This window comes from Delphinus delphis, chromosome 13 (genome assembly GCF_949987515.2).
Source record: "Delphinus delphis chromosome 13, mDelDel1.2, whole genome shotgun sequence".
Classification (NCBI taxonomy): domain Eukaryota; kingdom Metazoa; phylum Chordata; class Mammalia; order Artiodactyla; family Delphinidae; genus Delphinus; species Delphinus delphis.
In genome coordinates, this window is record NC_082695.1 from 25,844,274 (window position 1) to 25,863,725 (window position 19,452).

Consider the following 19,452-nt stretch of genomic DNA (forward strand, 5'->3'; position numbering starts at 1 on the left):
TGGGGAGGCCCTTATCTCTCTGAGCGTCCTTGCGGGATGACTGTGAAAATGAACCAAGTAATCACAGGCCAGGGCTATGGTCCTCGAAGGAACACTTGTCCCCTGTCTCGGCTGGCACCATGCCCAGGTCATGGACTTGAGACTTCTCTGTAAAATGGGTATAGGAGGTTTAAACAGTCCTTGGAAGGGGTTCTTGGATGGGTAGGCACAGTGGAGATGCAGGAGCCAGATGCCCCCTCCTCTGGGTGAGCCCAGGGCACACCCCCAAGTTTGGGCATATCCTGTTGCAGTTTCCAGCCACCACACCACCTGAATCCATTGGTGATCTTGAGCCAAACACTGAGCCCCCTTTCTCTATGCCCAGAGAAGCAGCTCAGGCTTCCCACGGGTTCCTTGGCCTGAAAGGGATTGTCCAGTGCCTGGAAGAGGGCCGGGGTGGGTCGTAAGAGATATAGTGCCAGGATCAGGGAGAGGCCTGGGGCCAGCGAGACTCGTGGGCATCCTGGGAAGGACAGGAGCTGTGTCTAGCCTGGGTGTCTAGAGCCCAGGGCCAACATAGGCAGCCGGGAGAGGAGCACGGGGTAGCCGCACCCACTGCAGAGGGTGGGAGAACGCGCCCAGAGGCGGAAGGGGCGCGCGGGAACCTTCAGGGACCCCGGAAGGGGCGCGCGGGACGGTTGACCGCGGCCAGGGCAGCGGCCGTTGGCGAGCGGCGGCCTGGGCCAAGAGAGGTCAGGCGTCTTGCCCGGCCGCGACCACCATGACCAAGGACTCGCCCAGCCCTTCTGGCGGCGGCCGCGTGACACCCAAGAAGCCGGCTACTCCGGGCCCGGCGGCGGCGGCGCTGGAGGAGCAGAGGCGTGAGCTGGAGAAGCTGCGGGCCGAGCTGGAGAAGCTGCGGGCCGAGCTGGAGGCGGAGCGGGCGCGCGGGCGGGAGGAGCGGCGGCGCTTCGCTGCCCAAGCGCGGCAGCAGCGGGAGGAGGCCGAGCAGGAACGGCAACAGCTGGTTGATCACCTGCGCTCCAAGTGGGAGGCGCAGCGCAGCCGGGAGCTGCGGCAGCTGCAGGAGGAGGTGCTGCGGGAGCGCGAAGCCGAGATCCGGCAGCTGCTGCGCTGGAAGGAGGCCGAGATGAGACAGCTGCAGCAGCTGCTGCACCGCGAGCGCGATGGCGTGGTGCGCGAGGCCCGGGAGCTGCAGCGCCAGCTGGCAGAGGAGCTGATGAACCGCGGCTACTGCGGCCGTGCGGGGGCGCCCGAAGAGGCCGCAGCGCAGTGCCGCTGTCGCCTGCAGGAAGTGCTGGCGCAGCTCCGCTGGGAAACGAACGGAGAGCAGGCCTCGCGCATCCGCCACCTGCAGGCGGCACTCGACGTGGAGCGCCAGCTCTTCCTCAAGTACATTCTGGAACACTTCCGCTGGCACCCCGCCTTGTCCGGCACCCCCGACCCCCAGGCCGCGCATTCTTCAGAAGAGCCACCTCCTGAGGCCGCCGCCAAGTCCTCATGTCGACTAGAACCCCTTGACGGCCTGAGCGCGGGCGCCCGCGCGCGCTCCCGCTCCCTCGACCGGGTGCCCGCGGCGTGCTCCAACTCCCCGGACAGCGTGCTCCCCGCGCGCGCCAGCTCCCTCGATTCCTTGGCACCAGCGCGTTCCCTCTCGCTCGACAGCACCCTGAGTCGCCCCAAGGCCCCCGAATCCTCCTCTCCAGACGCCTCCATCCCGGGGTCCCTGAGCCCCCCGCCGCCACTATCGGAGCGCAGGAGACCTAGCGACCTGCGAGGAGGGGAAGAGTCCGGGAGTCAGCCCTGCGAAGCCCTGAACCCCCTGCCGCCGGGCCCGGACTACAGCGAGCTGCTGAAGCAGAACTTGGAGCTGTCCGAGGCGCTGCAGGTCCTGGCGCGCCGCTGCTCCGGCCTGCGCGAAGAGAACCTGCAGCTGCGGCGCGCGGGCTTCTCCGACAAGGCGGACAAGAAGGTGAAGCGGCTCAAGGTGAAGCATGCCGAGCTGACCGACCTCGCGCTGCGCCTGGAGGACCGGGCCCACAAGCTGCAGGAGACCAACCAGCGTGCTGTGAGCGCGCCTGTGCCCGGCGAGAGCCGCGCGGGCCTGGAGCTGTGCCAGGCCTTCGCCCGCCAGCGTGCGCGGGACTTGTCGGAGCAGGCTAGCGTGCTGCTGGACAAGGACAAGCAGATCGAAGAGCTGCGGCAGGAGTGCCACCTACTGCAGGCGCGCATCGCCTCGGGACTCAGCAGCGCCCCGCTCGCTGCGGGGGGCGCCGCCTGCGCCCAGTGGCTCAACGTCAGAGACCTGGACCGGCTGCAACGCGAGTCCCAGCGGGAGGTGCTGCGCCTGCAGAGGCAGTTGACCCTGCAGCAGGCCACCAGCAGCGCCCGGGCGGAGGCGGGCGGCCAGAGCGCGCCATGCGAGGAGGCGCGGAGCCAAGTACAGGCACTGGAGCGCGAGCTGAGCGCGCAGCGGCGAGAGTGCGCGGAGCTGGGCGCGCAGGCGGCGGCGGCGCGGCGACGCGGCGAGAAGGCCGAGGCGAGGCTGCAGGCGGCGCTCCGCGAAGGCGCCTGGCTGGCGAAGGAGAACGCGCGGCTGCAGGCCCAGGCCGACTGGATGGGAAAGGTGGCGGCCGAGAACAAAGACGTGCGCGGGCAGCTGGGCCTCGCGTGCCGGGAGCGCAACGCCGCCGGCTTGCTGGCGAGGCAGCTGTTGCAGCAGGCGGCACGAGGGCAGGACAGGCAGCAACAGCTGCTGCACGACCAGCAGAAGGCCCTGTGTGATCTCCAGACGGCCTGGGAGGAGATGCGGGCACTGCAGTGTCAGCCTGGTCACCCTCCCCAGGAACCCCGCGAGGCCCCGCCAGCCCCGGAGTCCCAAGTGAGAAGCAGTGGAAGAACCAAGTTGCAGCTAGGGCCTGAGGACCAAGCATCGTCTCAGCCTAGCAGAGCCAAACAGGAGAAGGAAGACTTCCTGCTGGAGAACCCAGTTGCCCTCGGGGAGGCAACCAGTGCCCCCAAAGTGCCAGACAGAGTCCCAAGCAGCCGACCTCTGGACTCCAGGCCCCAGGCCAAGAAAACCAGCTCCCAGGCCAAGAAAACCAGCTCCCAGTCGAACTCCTCCTCTGAGGTGGAGTCCATGTGGGCCCCTGTGCCATCCTGCCCTACTCTGGACGTGGACACAGCCAGCGAGGTGGAAGATCTGGAGCCCTATAGCGTGTCCTCAACCCTGGAAGTGGGGGGTTCGGAGGCCCCCACCACCCCCAAGCTCAAGATCTTTCTGGCTCGGTATAGCTACAACCCATTTGAAGGGCCCAACAAGCACCCCGAGAGCGAACTGCTGCTCACTGCTGGGGATTACGTGTATGTCTTTGGGGACATGGATGAGGACGGCTTCTACAAAGGGGAGCTTGAGGACGGCCGGCAGGGGCTGGTGCAGTCCAACCTGGTGGAGCAGATTTCAGATAGTGACATCCTGGGCTGCCTGCCCCATGAGTTCCCTGACTTTGGCCCCACTCGACTCCTGGCTGGGCAGGGCAAAGCTTCGAAGGAAGACACTGGTCACAGCTTAGTACCTGGGAAAGCCCAGGGGACTGTGGACAGGGAGCCACACGCGACAACGGTGAGGGTGGGCTCCAAGACCGAAGTGGCAATAGAAATCTCAGATGCCAAGATGGAAGATGGCTGGCTGGGCTCTCAGCAGAGCATGGGCAAGCGGGGCTTCTCCAGACCTCTTCTGGGGACCAACAGTGTCTTTTGTGTGGCCCCTACGCAACTTTACCTGAAGAGTGTTGCAGCCACGTCGGCCGAGATCACCTGGGTTGGCAGCAACTACCCCCACATGGTGTACCTGGATGACCTGGAGTGTGCCCTGACCCTAGCGGGCGTGAGCTGCTACACCTTCCACCACCTGAATCCCGGCACGAGGTACCAGGTGAGGGTGGAGGTGTACCCACCGTGGGACTCGCTGCCGGAGCGCTGGGAAACAATGTCCTCAACCATCACCTTCAACACACCCTTGGCGGGCCCCCCTGACCCTCCACTGGACGTGCTGGTGGAGCACCATGCCTCACCGGGCCTCCTGGTGGTCAGCTGGCTCCCCGTGACCATCGACTCAGCTGGGTCCTCCAACGGAGTCCAGGTCACCGGCTATGCTGTGTATGCCGATGGACTCAAGGTGGCAGAGGTGGCCGATGCCACTGCCGGGAGCATCCTGTTGGAATTTTCCCAGCTCCAGCTGCCACCGATGTGCCAGAATATCTCGGTGAGAACCATGTCCTTCTGTGGAGAATCCGTGGATTCAGTGCCGGCTCAGATCCCTCACAACTGCGTCACCTGTCTCCGATTGCCAGAGATGTCTCCCTTTAGCTGCACCTGTGGGGACCCGTCCACTGGCAGAATGACCTTCCCCATCTGCCCTCAGAGGCTGGTGCTGACTCCCCCGAGGGCCAAGGCCAGTCCCCACAGCCCCGGAAGCTGCGGGGAGCCCCAGGCCAAGTTTCTAGAAGCATTCCCTGAAGAACCCCCAAGGAGGCAGTCCCTGAAGCCCAGACTGAGTTCAGACGGAGAATTTCCAAGTGCAGGGTCAGACAGCCAAGCCCAGAGGCCCACAGAGGCCCGGGAGCTCTCCAGAAAGGACCAGCTCTTCCAGAAGAGTCCCCGGAACCACAGGCCACCTCTGCCCCAGGGCCAGTCTCGGGGGGAAGAGGACCAGTACCGGCACATGGGCACCAGCCAAAGCCCTGCTGCAGGAGTCATCTGTCGGTCCCCTGAGTGTGGACCCAGGAAAGAGCCGTGTCAGGAGAAGGCTGCCCTTGAGAAGGTCCTCAGACAAAAGCAAAATGCTCCAGCATTCACCCCTCCCCAGCTGGGCACCAGCCAGCGATACGTGTCTGACTTCTGTGACATTCTGCAGGAGGAGGCAGGGCGCTTCGGTCTATGGGGCAGAGAGGGGCGAGAGCAGAGGAAGGAGCTCAGGAGACAGAGCAGGCCAGGTCAGGCTCTGGGGGGCAAGAGAGAGGGCTGGTTCCAGGAGCCCAGCTTGGCACTGTGCCCCGCTCCATCCAGCAGGGTCATCAGGATGTCCAGGGGTGGCGACCCACCGCTGGGAACGAGGGTAGACCCTCCAGCCAAGCTCTTTGTGGCCCTCTCTGATTACATCCCCCTGGTGATGTCTGCCACCCCCGAGGCTGCAGAGGAGGAGCTGACCTTCCGGAAAGGGCAGTTGCTGAGAGTGTGGGGCCCTCAGGACACCCACGGCTTCTATCGTGGCGAACACGATGGGCAAGTGGGCAACATCCCCAGGTACCTGGTGGACAAGGTGGACACGGGCACGGAGTGGACTGGTGGGAGGTGGCATTTGCTGGGGCAAGGGTACCTGCCCTCCGTGGCCCACCTCGATGACTTTGGGGGGCTTGGAGGCCCCCAGGGCTCCTTCCCCCTGCCGCAGGGGAGCCCCAGAAGGCCCTCACTGTGGACTCCAAAGACCATGGTGGCGGCTCTGGACTATGACCCCAGGGATGGGCCGGCAGGGGGCCTGGTGAAGGGCAAGATGTCACTGAGGGTGGGGGATGTGGTCACTGTCTATGGGCCTGCGGATGACAAGGGATTCTACTATGGGGAGTCGGGTGGCCACAGAGGCCTGGTCTCAGTCCACCTGCTGGATCACATGTCCCTCCAGGGAGAGCGAGTGCAGCTCCCCGCTCTAGCCACCTGCACCCCACATGCGGACCCACCACCAAGCCCTCCTCACTTTGTGTGCAGCGCCCGCTCCATGCACCAATGCTCGGAACACTCGGCCATCCCAGTCCTCCTGGCCTCGAGGCCAGCAGGGCTTAGGTCTGAATGGACCTGTTTCCAGAAGAAAGCAGAGCAAGTAGCCCCCGAGAGGCTGACAGGCTGGTAACCAGCAGGTTTTGGGAGAAGTGCCTTTTTCTGCTCCATCACCAGTACGCGTTTTCTTTAGGAGTTTAGCCTTACTCACCCATTGCCTTGTATGAAAGTCTCAAGAAAAGCCTGCTTCTTAAATAAAAAAAAAAAGCCATCAGAATGTTATTTTTTCTATCTTTTGTTCAACTCCTCATTAAAATGTTCATAGAAGAAAAGAAAAAGGATGTTTTAGAAGTGAAAGCACAACCAAGGAACCAAGCCCGCCTCTCCTCCCTCTCTGCAGCCATGTTTCCCTGGCTGGGGGTGGGGGGGAGGGTGCGAACCCTTTAGGGAGGCTCAGGTCAGCGTTGGCTGGCAGGGCTGTGGAGGGTCCAGCGAAGAGCCAGGGCTGAGAAGCAGGGCCCCACAAGGTGTCCCTGCAGGCAGACTGTGTCCCTGGGGTCAGCCCTTTGTGGAGGGTGGGGTCAGTGCATCCCAGCTGGGGGTCCCCCTCTGTATCTTTCCCCAGCGCTTCTCACTTCTGAGGGGCCTCCCTGGGAGGGCGTGTCCACATTCACAGAAGAGTCACTGAGACTCAGAGGGTCCCCTTGTCTCAGGTCACAGGGCTGCCGTGCTGCTTCCTCCCATGGTCCTCTGGGGGCTCCCACTCCAGAAGGTGGGGACCAAGGGTGGTCTTCATTCTTCTCTGCTTCTATTTGATGTTCCACTTTTCCCCATGTCCCCACTGCTATCAGAGAAAGGGCACCACCTTCCCTGGGGGCAAGGGGAACTGATTGGAAGCATCCGGCCAGAAGGATTGGAGCTAAGGGCAGGTTCTCTGGGGAGTTGGTGAATCGGGTCCAGAAGTTTCCACTGTGCTGCCCCCTGGGCTGAGGTGGGAACAAGGAGGGGCAGGCCCAGGGGATGCCTCAACCCAACCTGCCTTATCCTCAGAGAACACAGGAACCAGCGTGGAGGCCATGAGGCGCATGCACATACTCACCACTTGTGAGCAGAAGCTTCAGGTCTCAGCCTGGAAGGAAACTGTCCACTGAGGGCCATGACCACCCCCTCTCCCGCACAACCACCTGGCTTTCCAGTGAGAAGGCTGGCACAGAGTCTCCTCGGCTGGCTGGAGGGGCAACCCAGACCGGATCACAATTTCTTATTTTTTTAAAATTTGGATGAAATATACATACCATCAAATTTACCATCTCAACCATTTTTAAGTGTACGGTTCCGTAGTGCTAAGTACATTCACAGTGTTGTGCAACCCATCTCCAGAATGTCTTTTCATCTTGCAAAACTGAAACTCTACACCCATTACACGACAGCTTCCCACCCCCTCCCTCAGCCCCCGGTAACCTCTAATCTACTTTCTGTCTGTACGAATTTGACTACTCCAGGGAGGTCATGTAAGTGGACTTGCACAGTAAATTGTCTTTTGGTGTCTGACTTATTTCACTGAGCATAATGTCCTCAAGTTTCATCCATGTTGTAAAGGTGTCACAGTTTTGTTCCTTCTTAAGGCTGAATCATATTCCATTGTATAGATGGACCACATTTTGTTTATCCATTCATACATCGGGGTTGCTTCCACTTTTTTGGGACCTTGTGAGTCATGCTGCTGTGAACACAGGCGTGCAAACATCTCTCAGCTTTCACAATCTTTCAAATCATCAGATCTTTGTGAGCTCACAACCCAGAATAGAACCTGAGGCCCATGAGAGAGGCCCACAAGAAAGCTGTTTTTGCAAGAGAGAACTACCCAGCCCCTCCCGGGGTGTGGGCTCAGGTTGGAGGGCTCAGTGGGCTTCCCACAGTCTGAGGGGGGGGCACAAGTATGGTCCCCACATACTGGAAGAGCAACGACAATTTAGCAAGAGGATAGAAACTTAATCCAGCACTTTCAAAATTAAACACAGTAGCTGTCATTCCATGGGAACCACAAATGTAACCCAAGGAGAATTATGCTAGCCATATTGTCCCATCAGTATTTTTTTTTTTTTTTGCGGTACGCGGGCCTCTCGCTGTTGTGACCTCTCCCGTTGTGGAGCACAGGCTCCGGACGCACAGGCTCAGCAGCCATGGCTCACAGGCCCAGCCGCTCCACGGCATGTGGGATCCTCCCAGACCAGGGCACGAACCCCCGTCCCCTGCATCAGCAGGCGGACTCCCAACCACTGTGCCACCAGGGAAGTCCGTCCCATCAGTTTTTACTTAACCTCCTCTCCTGACCATTGGCCAGCATCTCTCACCTTTTTTCCGATAGCTGCAGAGTAGTCTGTGTCATGGCCAGGAAGTGGCACCCCACCCCTCCCTCCTGCCCCCACCCTGCCTGTTTTTCTCCGTTGCCCTTATCCACACCTGGTATGTCACCTGTGGTTTTTATACTGTCCGTGTTCCATCCCTGCAGTCACCCCACCCCAGCTGGAATGTAAGCCCCACAAAGGCAGGGAGCTCTTTGGCTTGTTCATTGCCTGGCAGATAGCAGATCCTCAATAAATACGCTTTCTCTAGTTGCGGAGAGCGGGGGCTACTCTTCGTTGCAGTGAGCCGGCTTCTCATTGCAGTGGCTTCTCTTGCTGCGGAGCACGGGCTCCAGGTGCGCGGGCTTCAGTAGTTGTGGCTCTCGGGCTTAGTTGCTCTGCGGCACGTGGGATCTTCCCGGACCAGGGCTCGAACCTGTGTCCCCTGCATTGGCAGGCAGATTCTTAACCACCGCGCCACCAGGGAAGCCCAGAGCTAGCAATTTTTGATCATCCTGTGTGTGTGGCTCCTGTGCAGGGCTCTGGGGGTTCACATCACGTACTGGGCCTCCCCATCCCCTGGAATAGAGTCAGACATGGACCCTGGGAAGCAGAGGAAGGCTGTGATTCTGATCGCGGGCACTGGGGCAGGTGAGGAGGGGGTCATCCTAGGCGGAGGGAACAGCAAAGGCCCCGACTCATGGGAATAATGAGCGATTGGACATTTGGGGAAACTCAGGGAGCAGTGGCACGGGCTGGCGGGGAGGGGATGGGGACAGGTGCCCTCCTGCTGGCGAGGGCCCCCTCTCCTGGAAGGGTTTCAAAGTCAGTCCCCGGGAGCTTTCTCACGCCGCCACCAGGGGGCAGCCTGCGCGCACCGAGGGCTGCTCTGCAGGGACCGCACCCCTGGGTCAGGGCAGCAGGAAAAGTCTCTGACCCTGTAGGCTTGGGATTCAGGCCCCGCCCAGCCCTGTTCTCTCCTTGCCCTCTCCCCAGAGCACCCTGGGGGGTCCCCCATGTACCCACAGAAGCCATCCTTCCTCCATCCTTGGGGAGACTGGCCAACCCCAGTGTCCCCGAGGCCACAGGAAGTGTCAGTGAATGAGCAAAGAAACGCAGGGCTTGGCAGGCTGGGGGAGGCCACTGAGCAGCCACCTGGGTCTGAACCCTAGCCTGCCAGTGGACAGCTGGGAGGCCTCTCTGAGCCTCAGTTTCCTCATCTGTGGCAGGGCTGGGGCAGGAGGGTTGATTTGAGCAGGTCATATGTACCGAGCACGTGGCCCAGAGTCAGGACCCAAAGGAAGACCAAAGAAGCTGGTGAGGGCACAGGTGATGGGGGTGTGGGTCGGTCGCAGGGCAGATGGTTCTGGGCCCACCTCTCTTCCCCCTGGGGCCCTGAGGTCCTGAAGGCTTTGAGCAGGGGCAGGGGGAGGCCACACAGGTGCAGCAAGGTGAGCAGCTGAAGAAGAGCAGATGCCTGGCCTGGGCCCCTCCCGACTGACCAGACGACCTGGAGGCCCAAAGCCTGTTCAGGCCTGCCCAGGAAGGGATGGGGGATGGAAGCTCAGCTGGCCAGAGGGCAGAGGGAGCTATGGAGTGGGCAAACTGGCAGTATCCGGAGAGTCCGGAGAGTTCTGGAGCGAGGGTCACTGAGCCTGTCCTGGTGCCAGCCACTTCTGCCTGGGGGCCTCTGGCCAGGGCCCAGCACCTCGCCAGCCCTCCTCCCAGTCATTTCTCGTCAGGGACCTCATGTCCCATTCTCGCTCCCCACAATGTCGGTCTGATTTACCCCCCTTCACCGACAAGTAGACAAGAGCTGCACCCACAAACCAGCCTGAAGATGGCCGTGTGGCTCCTCCAGCCCTTCCAGAGGCTCACCTGTTGTGAGGAACCCCATCCTGCTGGGGGCCCCTGGGGCCAGCCCATCCATCCCTCTCTTCCTCTCAGTGACTGCCCTCTGCCAATGTGCATATTCAAAACATAATGTTAGGGTGGGAGCCGCAAGAGGGAAGAGATAAGGGGATATATGTATATGTATAGCTGATTCACTTTGTTATAAAGCAGAAACTAACACACCATTGTAAAGCAATTATACTCCAATAAAGGTGCTAAAAATAAAAAAAAAAAAGTTGATATCCAAAACGTCAATTCTGACTTCTCAAGAAAATATTAAATTATTATGTTCAGAATAATTTTAAAAAAACCCATAATGTTAACTGATCAATTCCAGAGTCCTTATATGAAATCTGTGTTCATATGAGCAACACAGCATGGAGGTCACAACATAAAAAGCTCAGAGTCACCTCTGAGGCCCATTTGAAGCTCATCTCACCTTTTGGTCAACACCCTGTCTCCCTGTCTCACCCCCTGGAGGTCGGATTTGGAAGCAGGGTTGGGGCTGGCAGGGAGTCAGGGGTTCCACCTAAGGCAGATCCCACTAGCCAACTCAGGTCTTGTGAAACCGACAATATCGCCAGGTGAGGCTGGCTCCAGATCCTGGGCACAGAGGGTTCCTGGGGCTGTGGTGACACCAGGGACACCCCAGCCAGTCCCACAGGAACGGACCCATGGCAGACCCCACCAGTCTGTCCCAGTCCTGTTGGCTGGGGGGGTCTGTCATGGGTCTGTTCTGGGACCCATGAACAGAACAGAGGCTCCCCCTCTCTCAAAAGCCCTGGTCTCTGATACCTGGCTACGGGCCCCAGTGTGCTCTGGGCCCTCAGGGAAATTCCCTTTCATCCTCCGGTAACCGACCACCTGATGCGCTGTGCCTGCTTGGCTGGACGTCCAGGACACTGACCTCAGCCTGAGGGACCCCATGGGTCACATCCCCTTGGTCAGGGTGCTTTGGTCAGAGGGGGCTCACCTGGAGGCTTGGACCCTCCTGCTCAGTTTCCTCTCTCCTAAAATGGGCCTTCCAGCTGCCTGGCCCCTTCAGCCAGCTCACTCCGGATGTCCTTCACAAGTGCCCTCCATTGCGTCTTGGGGCCATCTCCCCACACCTTCCCCATCCCACCTACCCCCACTGGATTCGGCTGCCCCTCCCAGGTGCATGGACAGCCTCCAGGCACAGTCCCCATGGCCTGGAATTACTCATTAACTCTGCTGCTTCCCCTATCAGACTGGGTCCTCCTCGAGCCCTCCATGCAGGCATCCCAACCTGGCGACAAGGCGTGGAGCAGACATCAAACTGGACGCCGCCTTAAGAAAGGGTTGGCCTGGGGCTCCTGGTGGCCGCACTTCCCAATGAGAACTGGCCTGTATGGAGCCCTCACCATGTGCCTCAGCTTATGTATGCTCGAGGCCACCTTATCCAGGGGGTATAATTATTTCCCTTTTTTACAGATGGAGAAACTCGGGCTCAGAGATGGGAGGTCATTCATCAAGGTCGTTCAGCAAGTTGGTGGCAGATCAGGGGGTCTGAGCCCAGGTGGGTCCCTTTGCCCCTTGCCCTTATCTATCTGGAGGATTCCTTCCCCCAGCCTGGGGGCAGGCCTGAGTCTAGGGAGGAGGCCAGAGGGAGGGATAGTCAGGAATTCAAATTGGTAGAGCTGGTGGGGGAGGGCGGGAGTGCCTGGGAGTGGCCAGTAGTTAGGGCTTGGGCAACAGGGCCCTCTGTGTGCGGGACGCGGGGGGAGGGGGGCAGCAGGGCAGGTACAGACTCTGCTGAGTCAGAGACGCCCCAGGGTCTCCAGGGGGAGGCGTCTGGCAGGTGGCTGGGGCTGGGGCTAGTGAAGGCACCTCAGGGTGGTGGGCCAAGGGGTAGAATTGGGCTCTGAGGCCCCACCCCAGGACCATCGGGATTTAAGGAGAAAGAGGCCTCCGAGAGGGCAGGGGGCCACATTTTCCAGATGGAGGGAGTGGTCAGCCCCACAAGGTCAGGCAAGATAAGGGCTGTTGGGCCCAGCCTCCCTCGTGACTGTGACCAGAGCCTGCTGCCCCAGCCCAGGGGCTTCCTGGTGTACAGGCCACGAGGGTGCTGGCCCCTCCCCTACTGCACAGGAAGCCCCACTAGGTCCTGGTGAGGGAGGAGGCTCCCCAAAGAAAACTGCAAAGCTGGAATTTGGAAATTCCAAGCACTCCCCCCCCTGTGCAGCCTTGGTCCACCACCATCCCTCTGGTGACCCAGCAGAGCCCCCAGGACACTGCCCACAGCTGGGATTCAGGAGGGGCCTACCTTCTCCACTCCTGCCCCCTCCTCCTTCTGCCCACCTCTTCCCCCTCCTCGGTTGGAGGCTCTGCTGGGCTTCTGCCTGGCCACCCAAGCCAAGTGAGTAGACACTGCTATCAGCGCCATTTCACAGGTGGGAGAACTAAGGCTGATGGGTATCAGTTCTAGGGCAGCCAGCTGGTCAGTGGCACGGCCAGGATTTGGATCCTGGTCCAACTGCCTCCCCATGGGCTTCCCCTAGAAACAGACCTGCCAGCCTTGCTCTACACCCTCGCCAACTCAGAGTGACAACAGGGCCCCCACCTTCATCCATCCATTCCCCTGGGCCAGGTGCAGGGGCCGCAGCTTCCTGCAGACAGACCCCACAACAGACCCTGCCAGTCTAATGGTGGAGGCAACCAGGAAACTGAAGAGCAAGGTGGGGGGTTATCAGGAGCGGGAGGCCCAGGCCTGGGGGAGTTTGCAAGCAAGTAGGGGGCAGGCAAAGCTTCCCAAGAAAGGGAGGCTTCACTGAGATTTTTTTTTTCTTTAATTCCTGATTATTTTTCTTTCTTTCTTTTTTTTAAATTTTTTTTTGGCCGTGCCACGCAGCATGTGGGATCTTAGTTCCCCAGCCAGGGATCGAACCCACGCCCCCTGCAGTGGAAGCTCAGAGTCTTAACCATTGGACCACCGGGGAATGCCCTATTTTTCTAAAAAATAAAAATAATACATAGACGTGATGTAACAATTCCAACAATACAGGAGCACCTTGAGTTAAATGTGAAGACTCACTCCCCACCCCTCCCCATCGCCTCCTCCCATGGGTCTCTTGACTGGCTTTCTTTAGGAATTTAACAACCGCATATAGAAATGGAAACACATATATAATTTCTGAAAACCAGAAATGTGATTACATCGTCCACACTGTTCTGGATCTTGCTTCTCTCACTTAGAAGAATGTCTTGGCCGACATAACAGTAAACCGTTCACCTCTCCTGGCCTGTCTGCCTAGGGACAGTGCCACACCTTCAGCTGGGCTCCAGGACTGTCTTGCCTCCCCTGGGTGATCGGTGGATTGGGCTCCTCTGCACGCCTCCCACACAAATTTGTTCAAGACCCTGGAAGCTGGCCCGGGCTGGCGATGCTCCCCACCTCTTGACTCTCATCATGCCCCCACAGTCCCCTGTGCTTGGCACCTGCCCTGCCAGCCTCCTCTGGGTGCCTCAAAAAGCCTTCTCTCCCTTCAGGAGTTTGTACCTGCTACTCCCCTGCCTGGCCTCACCCTGCCTCCCACCCAAAGTCTGGCCTTTGGGTCTCAGCTATTAATTCACATGTGAACCAAATTACTACTGATCACAGTCCTAGGCACCTGGCTGCAGCAGTGAACCGTGGATGATCAATAGAGTCATCATGGATGGTGCAGGGATGGAGAGGGAAACAGGGAGTGAGGATAGAGTGAAAAACGGCCGGGCCTGGAGAGGTGCTGGAGCTGATGATGCTGAGGAATGGTGTGCCAGGCAGAGGGCACACCAGCCAGGGCAGGACCTCTTGAAGCAGCCTGCACTGCTCCCAGCCCTGTCCAGCCCTGCTGTGAGCATTCTCTCATCTCCCGCCTTGACCTTGGTCCGCTGGGCACCCCCCGCTGTGTGCTGTTCACTAGCCTGTACCCACCTCCTTCCTCCTCAGTGTCAGCAACTGTGGCTTGAATGACCATCAGGATTTGTGGCCTCTTTGGGGCTCAGGGTGCCTGGCTCTGCCTGGGGCTGTGGGATTACAAAGTGAGGGGAGGGGGCTAGTGAGGGAAGGGCCCTGTCACAAGGCAGGGCCTTAACTGGAGAGAATGTGCACGTTAGGGGCCTTTCTTCAGATGCTGGCTGTTTCAAGAGGCTGCACCGAGCTCTTGCCTGTCGGGGGGCCTGGGTCAAGCTTCGCTGTGTAACCTTGGGCAGGTGACCTTAACCTCTTTGAGCCTCAGTTTTCTCATCTATAAAATGGGGTAATAACACCCCTCTCTCAGAGGTGGTGTTGAAGGGTAGCAAGCCCACATGCGTGAAGTGCTTGCCTGTCCCTACAGTGAGGAACCAATGTTGGCAGCCAATATCAGCAGCTCAAATTCGGGCGGGGCTGCTGCTCTTGCAAGAGAAATTCTGCTTCCCCGCTGGGCGGCCTGAACGCCAAGTTGCTGCAGTGCCACTCTCTCCCCTGTGCGTACCATGTGCCATGCAACCCTTGTGACAAGGAATGAATGAAGCCCACAGGGCTTGGGAAGCAGCAGGTGGGGTACATTACTGCAGGAGGGAAGCGGGGTCGGGAGAAAACTCATTCACTCATTCCTTTGACTTTTTATTGAGCGCCTGTTTTTTGTTTTTTTTAATTTTGGGGCCATGTTGCACAGCATGTGGGATCTTAGTACCCCGACCAGGGATTGAAGCTGCTCCCCCTGCAGTGGAAGCATGGAGTCTTAACCACTGGACCACCGGAAAAGTCCTTGAGCACCTGTTTGATGTCAGGCTTGAGCAGGGTTGGTACTGGGTCTACAAGAAGCAACAAGACAGTCTTCCTGCCCTCAAGGCACCTGTCCAGCAGCAGCAGCAGCAGCAGCAGCAGCAGCAGCAGGACTGGATCGGGATGAATAGCCTGGGATTGGGGAGGGGGGACTTCCTGAAGGAGATGACATCTGAGCTGGGTAGGAGTTCTCCAGGCAGAGGTGGGGAGGAGGAAGAAGGGTGGCCCAGGCAGCAGGAGCCCTGGGTGCCAATGCCCAGAGGTGGGAGGAGAAATCACAGCATGTACAAGGAACAGAGTTTTCTGATACGGGTTGGGGCCAGGGGGTGGGGGGGGGGTGGGGTGGGGAGGAGAGGTGAGATGTGATATTGTATGGGACATATTTATATTAAAATATTATTAGTTGATCTGAAATGCAAATTTTAACTGGGCATCCTGTATTTTTTCATTTGTTATATCTTGCTGTCATGTTAAGAAGCAGCAGTTTACTCTTTTGGGATATTTTGTGTGTTTTTCTTTCTTCCCTCCTTCCTTCCTTCCTTCCTTCCTTCCTTCCTTCCTTCCTTCCTTTTTTTCTTTCTTCCGTTTTTATTGAGATGGGATGATGGTAAAAGTAGCAGATCAGGGGGAGGGATAAATCAGGAATTTGGGAGGAACAGATACACACTACTATACAGAAAATAGATAAACAACAAGGACCTACTGTATAGCACAGGGAACTCTTTGATATTTTGTAATAACCTATATGGGAAAAGAACTTGAGAAAGAATACATGTGTATATTCATATACATATATATTGTAACTGAATCACTTTGCTGTACACCTGAAACTAACACAACATTGTACATTAGCTATACTTCAATTTAAAAAAAAAAAGTAGCAGATCAGCTCTCCTGCCTGGCTTGAGCCATCCTGCACCAACATAGCGACATAGCAATCCTAGTTACTTTACCCAGGACTTGCCAGAGCCTGACTCGACTCTACCTGCCCAGCCTCATCTCACTGAATCCTCCCAGGAGCCCCAGGGGCAGGTGCCATTATTATTCCCAAATGACTGATGGGGGAAGATGATCAGAGAGGTTAGGTCCTGTACTAGACACACAGAATCCAGAGGGAGTTGGGACAAAAAAACACACCTCATTCTCACTGGTTCTCCCATTCCTGCCACTATGTGGTTTTTATATTTCCACGTTACTTTCCACCCAGATATAGTTTTACGGGGTTGCTGTTAGCGAAAACAAAATTTTGAAATCTGCTATTTTCACTTAATATTATATCAAAACTTCCCAAGTTTTTTTTTAGTATTTACTTACTTATTTTATTATTTATTTATTTTTTATTTTGGCTGCTCTGGGTCTTAGTTGCAGCATGTGGGCTTCTTAGTTGTGGCATGCATGCGGGATCTAGTTCCCCCACCAGGGATCGAACCCAAGGCCCCTGCATTGGGAGCGGAGAGTCTTACTCACTGGACCACCAGGAAAGTCCCCCACCACCCCCAACTTTTTAAGTGTGTCTATGTAATGATATTGCACTAGAAGCAGAAGCGTAACCATGCTTGGATTTTATGAAGTGCTTGACAGGAAGTGGGCTTGGGGGTGGCCCCTGGAGGTGGGGACACCATGCAAGGCTACCAGTAAACAGGACAGAGATGGTGAGAGTCTAGCTCACTGTGATTTAGAAATCTGCCCCCCATCCCAGACATGTTTTTCCTGGCTTTAAAAAATATGTACTACGTATGCAGAATTTAGAATGTTTTGGAAAGTTAAAGAAGCAGGAAAAATAAAACCTCACGCTCAGGATCTGAATTGCTACATCATTTTGGGTAAGTATACCTGGCAGGACCTATTCAAGTTGAAAACACCCACATATCACTAAACCCATAGATTCTACTTCTAGAAAACTATTCTACACAAGTAAGATCTTTTTTGGTAAGATGTGAAGAGATACATGTTGACATCAGAGTAGGAAGTGTAGATGCACAGCTGTTAATGTTACTTCAGAGCACAGACTGTGGGGAGGAGAATTAGTAACTTTTAAAACATGTAGGGACTTCCCTGGTGGCTCAGTGGTTACGAATCCGCCTGCCAATACAGGAAACACGGGTTCGAGCCCTGGTCCGGGAAGATCCCACATGCCGCGGAGCAACTAAGCCCGTGAGCCACAACTACTGAGCCTATGCTCTAGAGCCCGAGAGCCACAACTACTGAGCCCTCATGCCACAACTACTGAAGCCCATGCGCCTAGAGCCCGTGCACTGCAACAAGAGAAGCCACGGCAATGAGAAGCCCGTGCACCGCAACAAAGAGTAGCCCCCACTGTCCGCAACTAGAGCAAAGCCCGCGCACAGCAACAAAGACCCAACACCGCCAAAAATAAATAAATAAATAAATTTATATTTAAAAAACACACACTAAAATATATCCATGTATTTAAAAAAATCCCAAACCCTAGGAAGAACCTCTGTAAATATTTCGATGTATTTTCTTCATTTGCTTTTCCACGGATCAATATTTTGCATGCATCAGGTACATACAATTTTGTAGTTTGCTTCTTTCTTTTCTTTTTTTTTTGCTTCATATCATTTGCATGCTTCCAAATTGTAAAATGGTATTTATAAATACCATTCGTAGTGACTGTTTACCATTCCATCACGTGGACCATTTAACCAATCCCCTATTGTCATTTACTTTGTGTATGATTTTGCCATTATTATAAATGACACTTTAAAAATATGATCATACATTAATTTAAAAAATATTTTATTGAAATATAGTTGATTTATAGTGTGCTAGTTTCAGGTGTACAGCAAAGTGATTCAGTTATATATATATATAAATATATATACTTTTTTTACATTCTCTTCCATTATAGGTTATTACAAGATATTGAGAATCATTACTCATACATTAATTTTCAAACGCAAGTGAAACGAGTGACCAGTGAGTACCTGTAAGTCTCAGGTGTGCTCCTGGCACCGGGGTTCCAAATTCAAGTTTACAGTCTGGTTAGAGAGACCGACCATCAAGCATACAGTCTACAAATGCAGTTAATTTCCTTAAAACAAAATCCCAGAAGAGGAATTACTGGTCCAAGGGGGTATGATCATTTTAAAAGATTTTTATTTTTGGCTCTTACTGCCAAATTCATGTTCATGAATTTTGAGGTAATTTATATGCTTCCAGTAGAATAGGAGAGTGATTACCCACCAGACCCCTGACTGTGTTTGAAGGTTATCATTTGAAACTGATTTCCAATTTGTTAAAAAAGCAAAGAAAAATGTTTTAATTTGCATGTCTTTGGTTAGTCGGGCGTTGACAGCTTTTCAGTAGTTTCTTCAAATAGTCCTCCACTGAGCTCCATTCCAGGGATGTTTCTTTGCTTCTTCACTGATGCTTGATACTTCCTTTTTCATCACGTTCTTTACCATTTCTGGGATCTGTCTGTAGGCTTTCTGTTTCTGGGTCAGATTGCCCTGAGTTGAGTACAGTACCTTCACAGTTTGTTTTAATACGTTAGGGCAAGTCCACCTTGTTCCTTTTTCTGTTCCCAAGGAGGGAAATAATAGCTGTTTGGGGTTATTTACTCTTCCAGCTGAAGTGAGAATTTTGTTAAGTCTCAGAACCGTCCTGCTAGGGTTGCATTAAAAGTACACCTTCAGGGCTTCCCTGGTGGCGCAGTGGTTGAGAGTCCGCCTGCCTGATGCAGGGGACACGGGTTCGTGCCCCGGTCCGGCAAGATCCCACATGCCGCGGAGCGGCTGGTCCCCTGAGCCATGGCCGGTGAGCCTGCGCGTCCGGAGCCTGTGCTCCGCAACGGGAGAAGCCACAACGGTGAGGGGCCCGCGTACCGAAAAAAAAAAAAAAAAAGTACACGTTTATTGGGAAGAACGAGGCCACAGTCAGCCTTACTAGGGAGTCTCGATTCCAGTCTTGACTGGTAAATCTGGGCCCCTCACAGCCTTTAGCTGGCTCGTCCTATTATTTGGTGTCCAAAGTGGGGAGCGGTTCATCAAGTGACCCCTAGAGCAGCGTCGCGGCCCCCGGCGCGCTGCAGCCCCTCCGAACAGCCTGGGTCCGGCCGGCCGGCCGGCCCGGGGGCCTGCGAGGGGCTGCGGCCACCGGAAGGGGCTGGCTGAGCTCGGCGAGTGGCAACCTCCGCGCCCTCGGAGCAGATAGGGCCGGCGGGGCTGCGCGGGGCCGCGGGCGGTGGGCCGGGCTGGGGGCTTCCTTCTCCGGACCCGGAGGCCCAGGACCCCAGACCGGACCACGCCGTCTGCAGCCCGCGGCTGCGAGGTGACGATGGCCGCCCGCGGGGGCACGGAGCGGGACTGCCAGGGGTCAGGGTCAGGCTCAAGAGGTGTAGGCTCCGAGTGTGGGGGCCGAGCCCCCATCCGAGGGGTGCGGTCCGGTGTTCCGGGGCTGAGGTCACGGCGCCAGCCCCACACCCGCCACCGGTCCGCCACACGCCGGGGTCGGGGTCCTGGCTCCGGATCCCTGCTCCTTCCGCGCGCCCCTCCCCCAAGGCACCGCCGCGCGGCCGCCTAGGCCCCGCCCTGACCCCGCCCATGCCCGGCCCGGCCCCGCCCCACCCCGCCTTGCCGCTCGTCCATTCAGATGTGGGTCAGGGGTGAGCGGGCGGTGCCGACGTCACAAGCTTCCAAGATGGCGCCGAGCGGG

The 19,452-nt window shown here is 56.8% G+C and overlaps 1 protein-coding gene across 1 annotated transcript; it reads left to right on the plus strand.

The window, feature by feature from the left end:
• Nucleotides 1-760: 760 nt before the first annotated feature.
• RIMBP3B (RIMS binding protein 3B) lies at nt 761-5,932 on the plus strand. The gene has a single exon (XM_060028488.1). It carries the CDS (start codon nt 761-763, stop codon nt 5,903-5,905), a length of 5,145 nt encoding a protein of 1,714 aa, XP_059884471.1. The 3' UTR covers nt 5,906-5,932.
• The last annotated feature ends 13,520 nt before the right edge of the window (nt 5,933-19,452 follow it).

Excerpts from the sequence above, each read along its gene's own strand:
- RIMBP3B (XM_060028488.1), top strand. The coding sequence starts at position 761 with ATGACCAAGGACTCGCCCAGCCCTTCTGGCGGCGGCCGCGTGACACCC.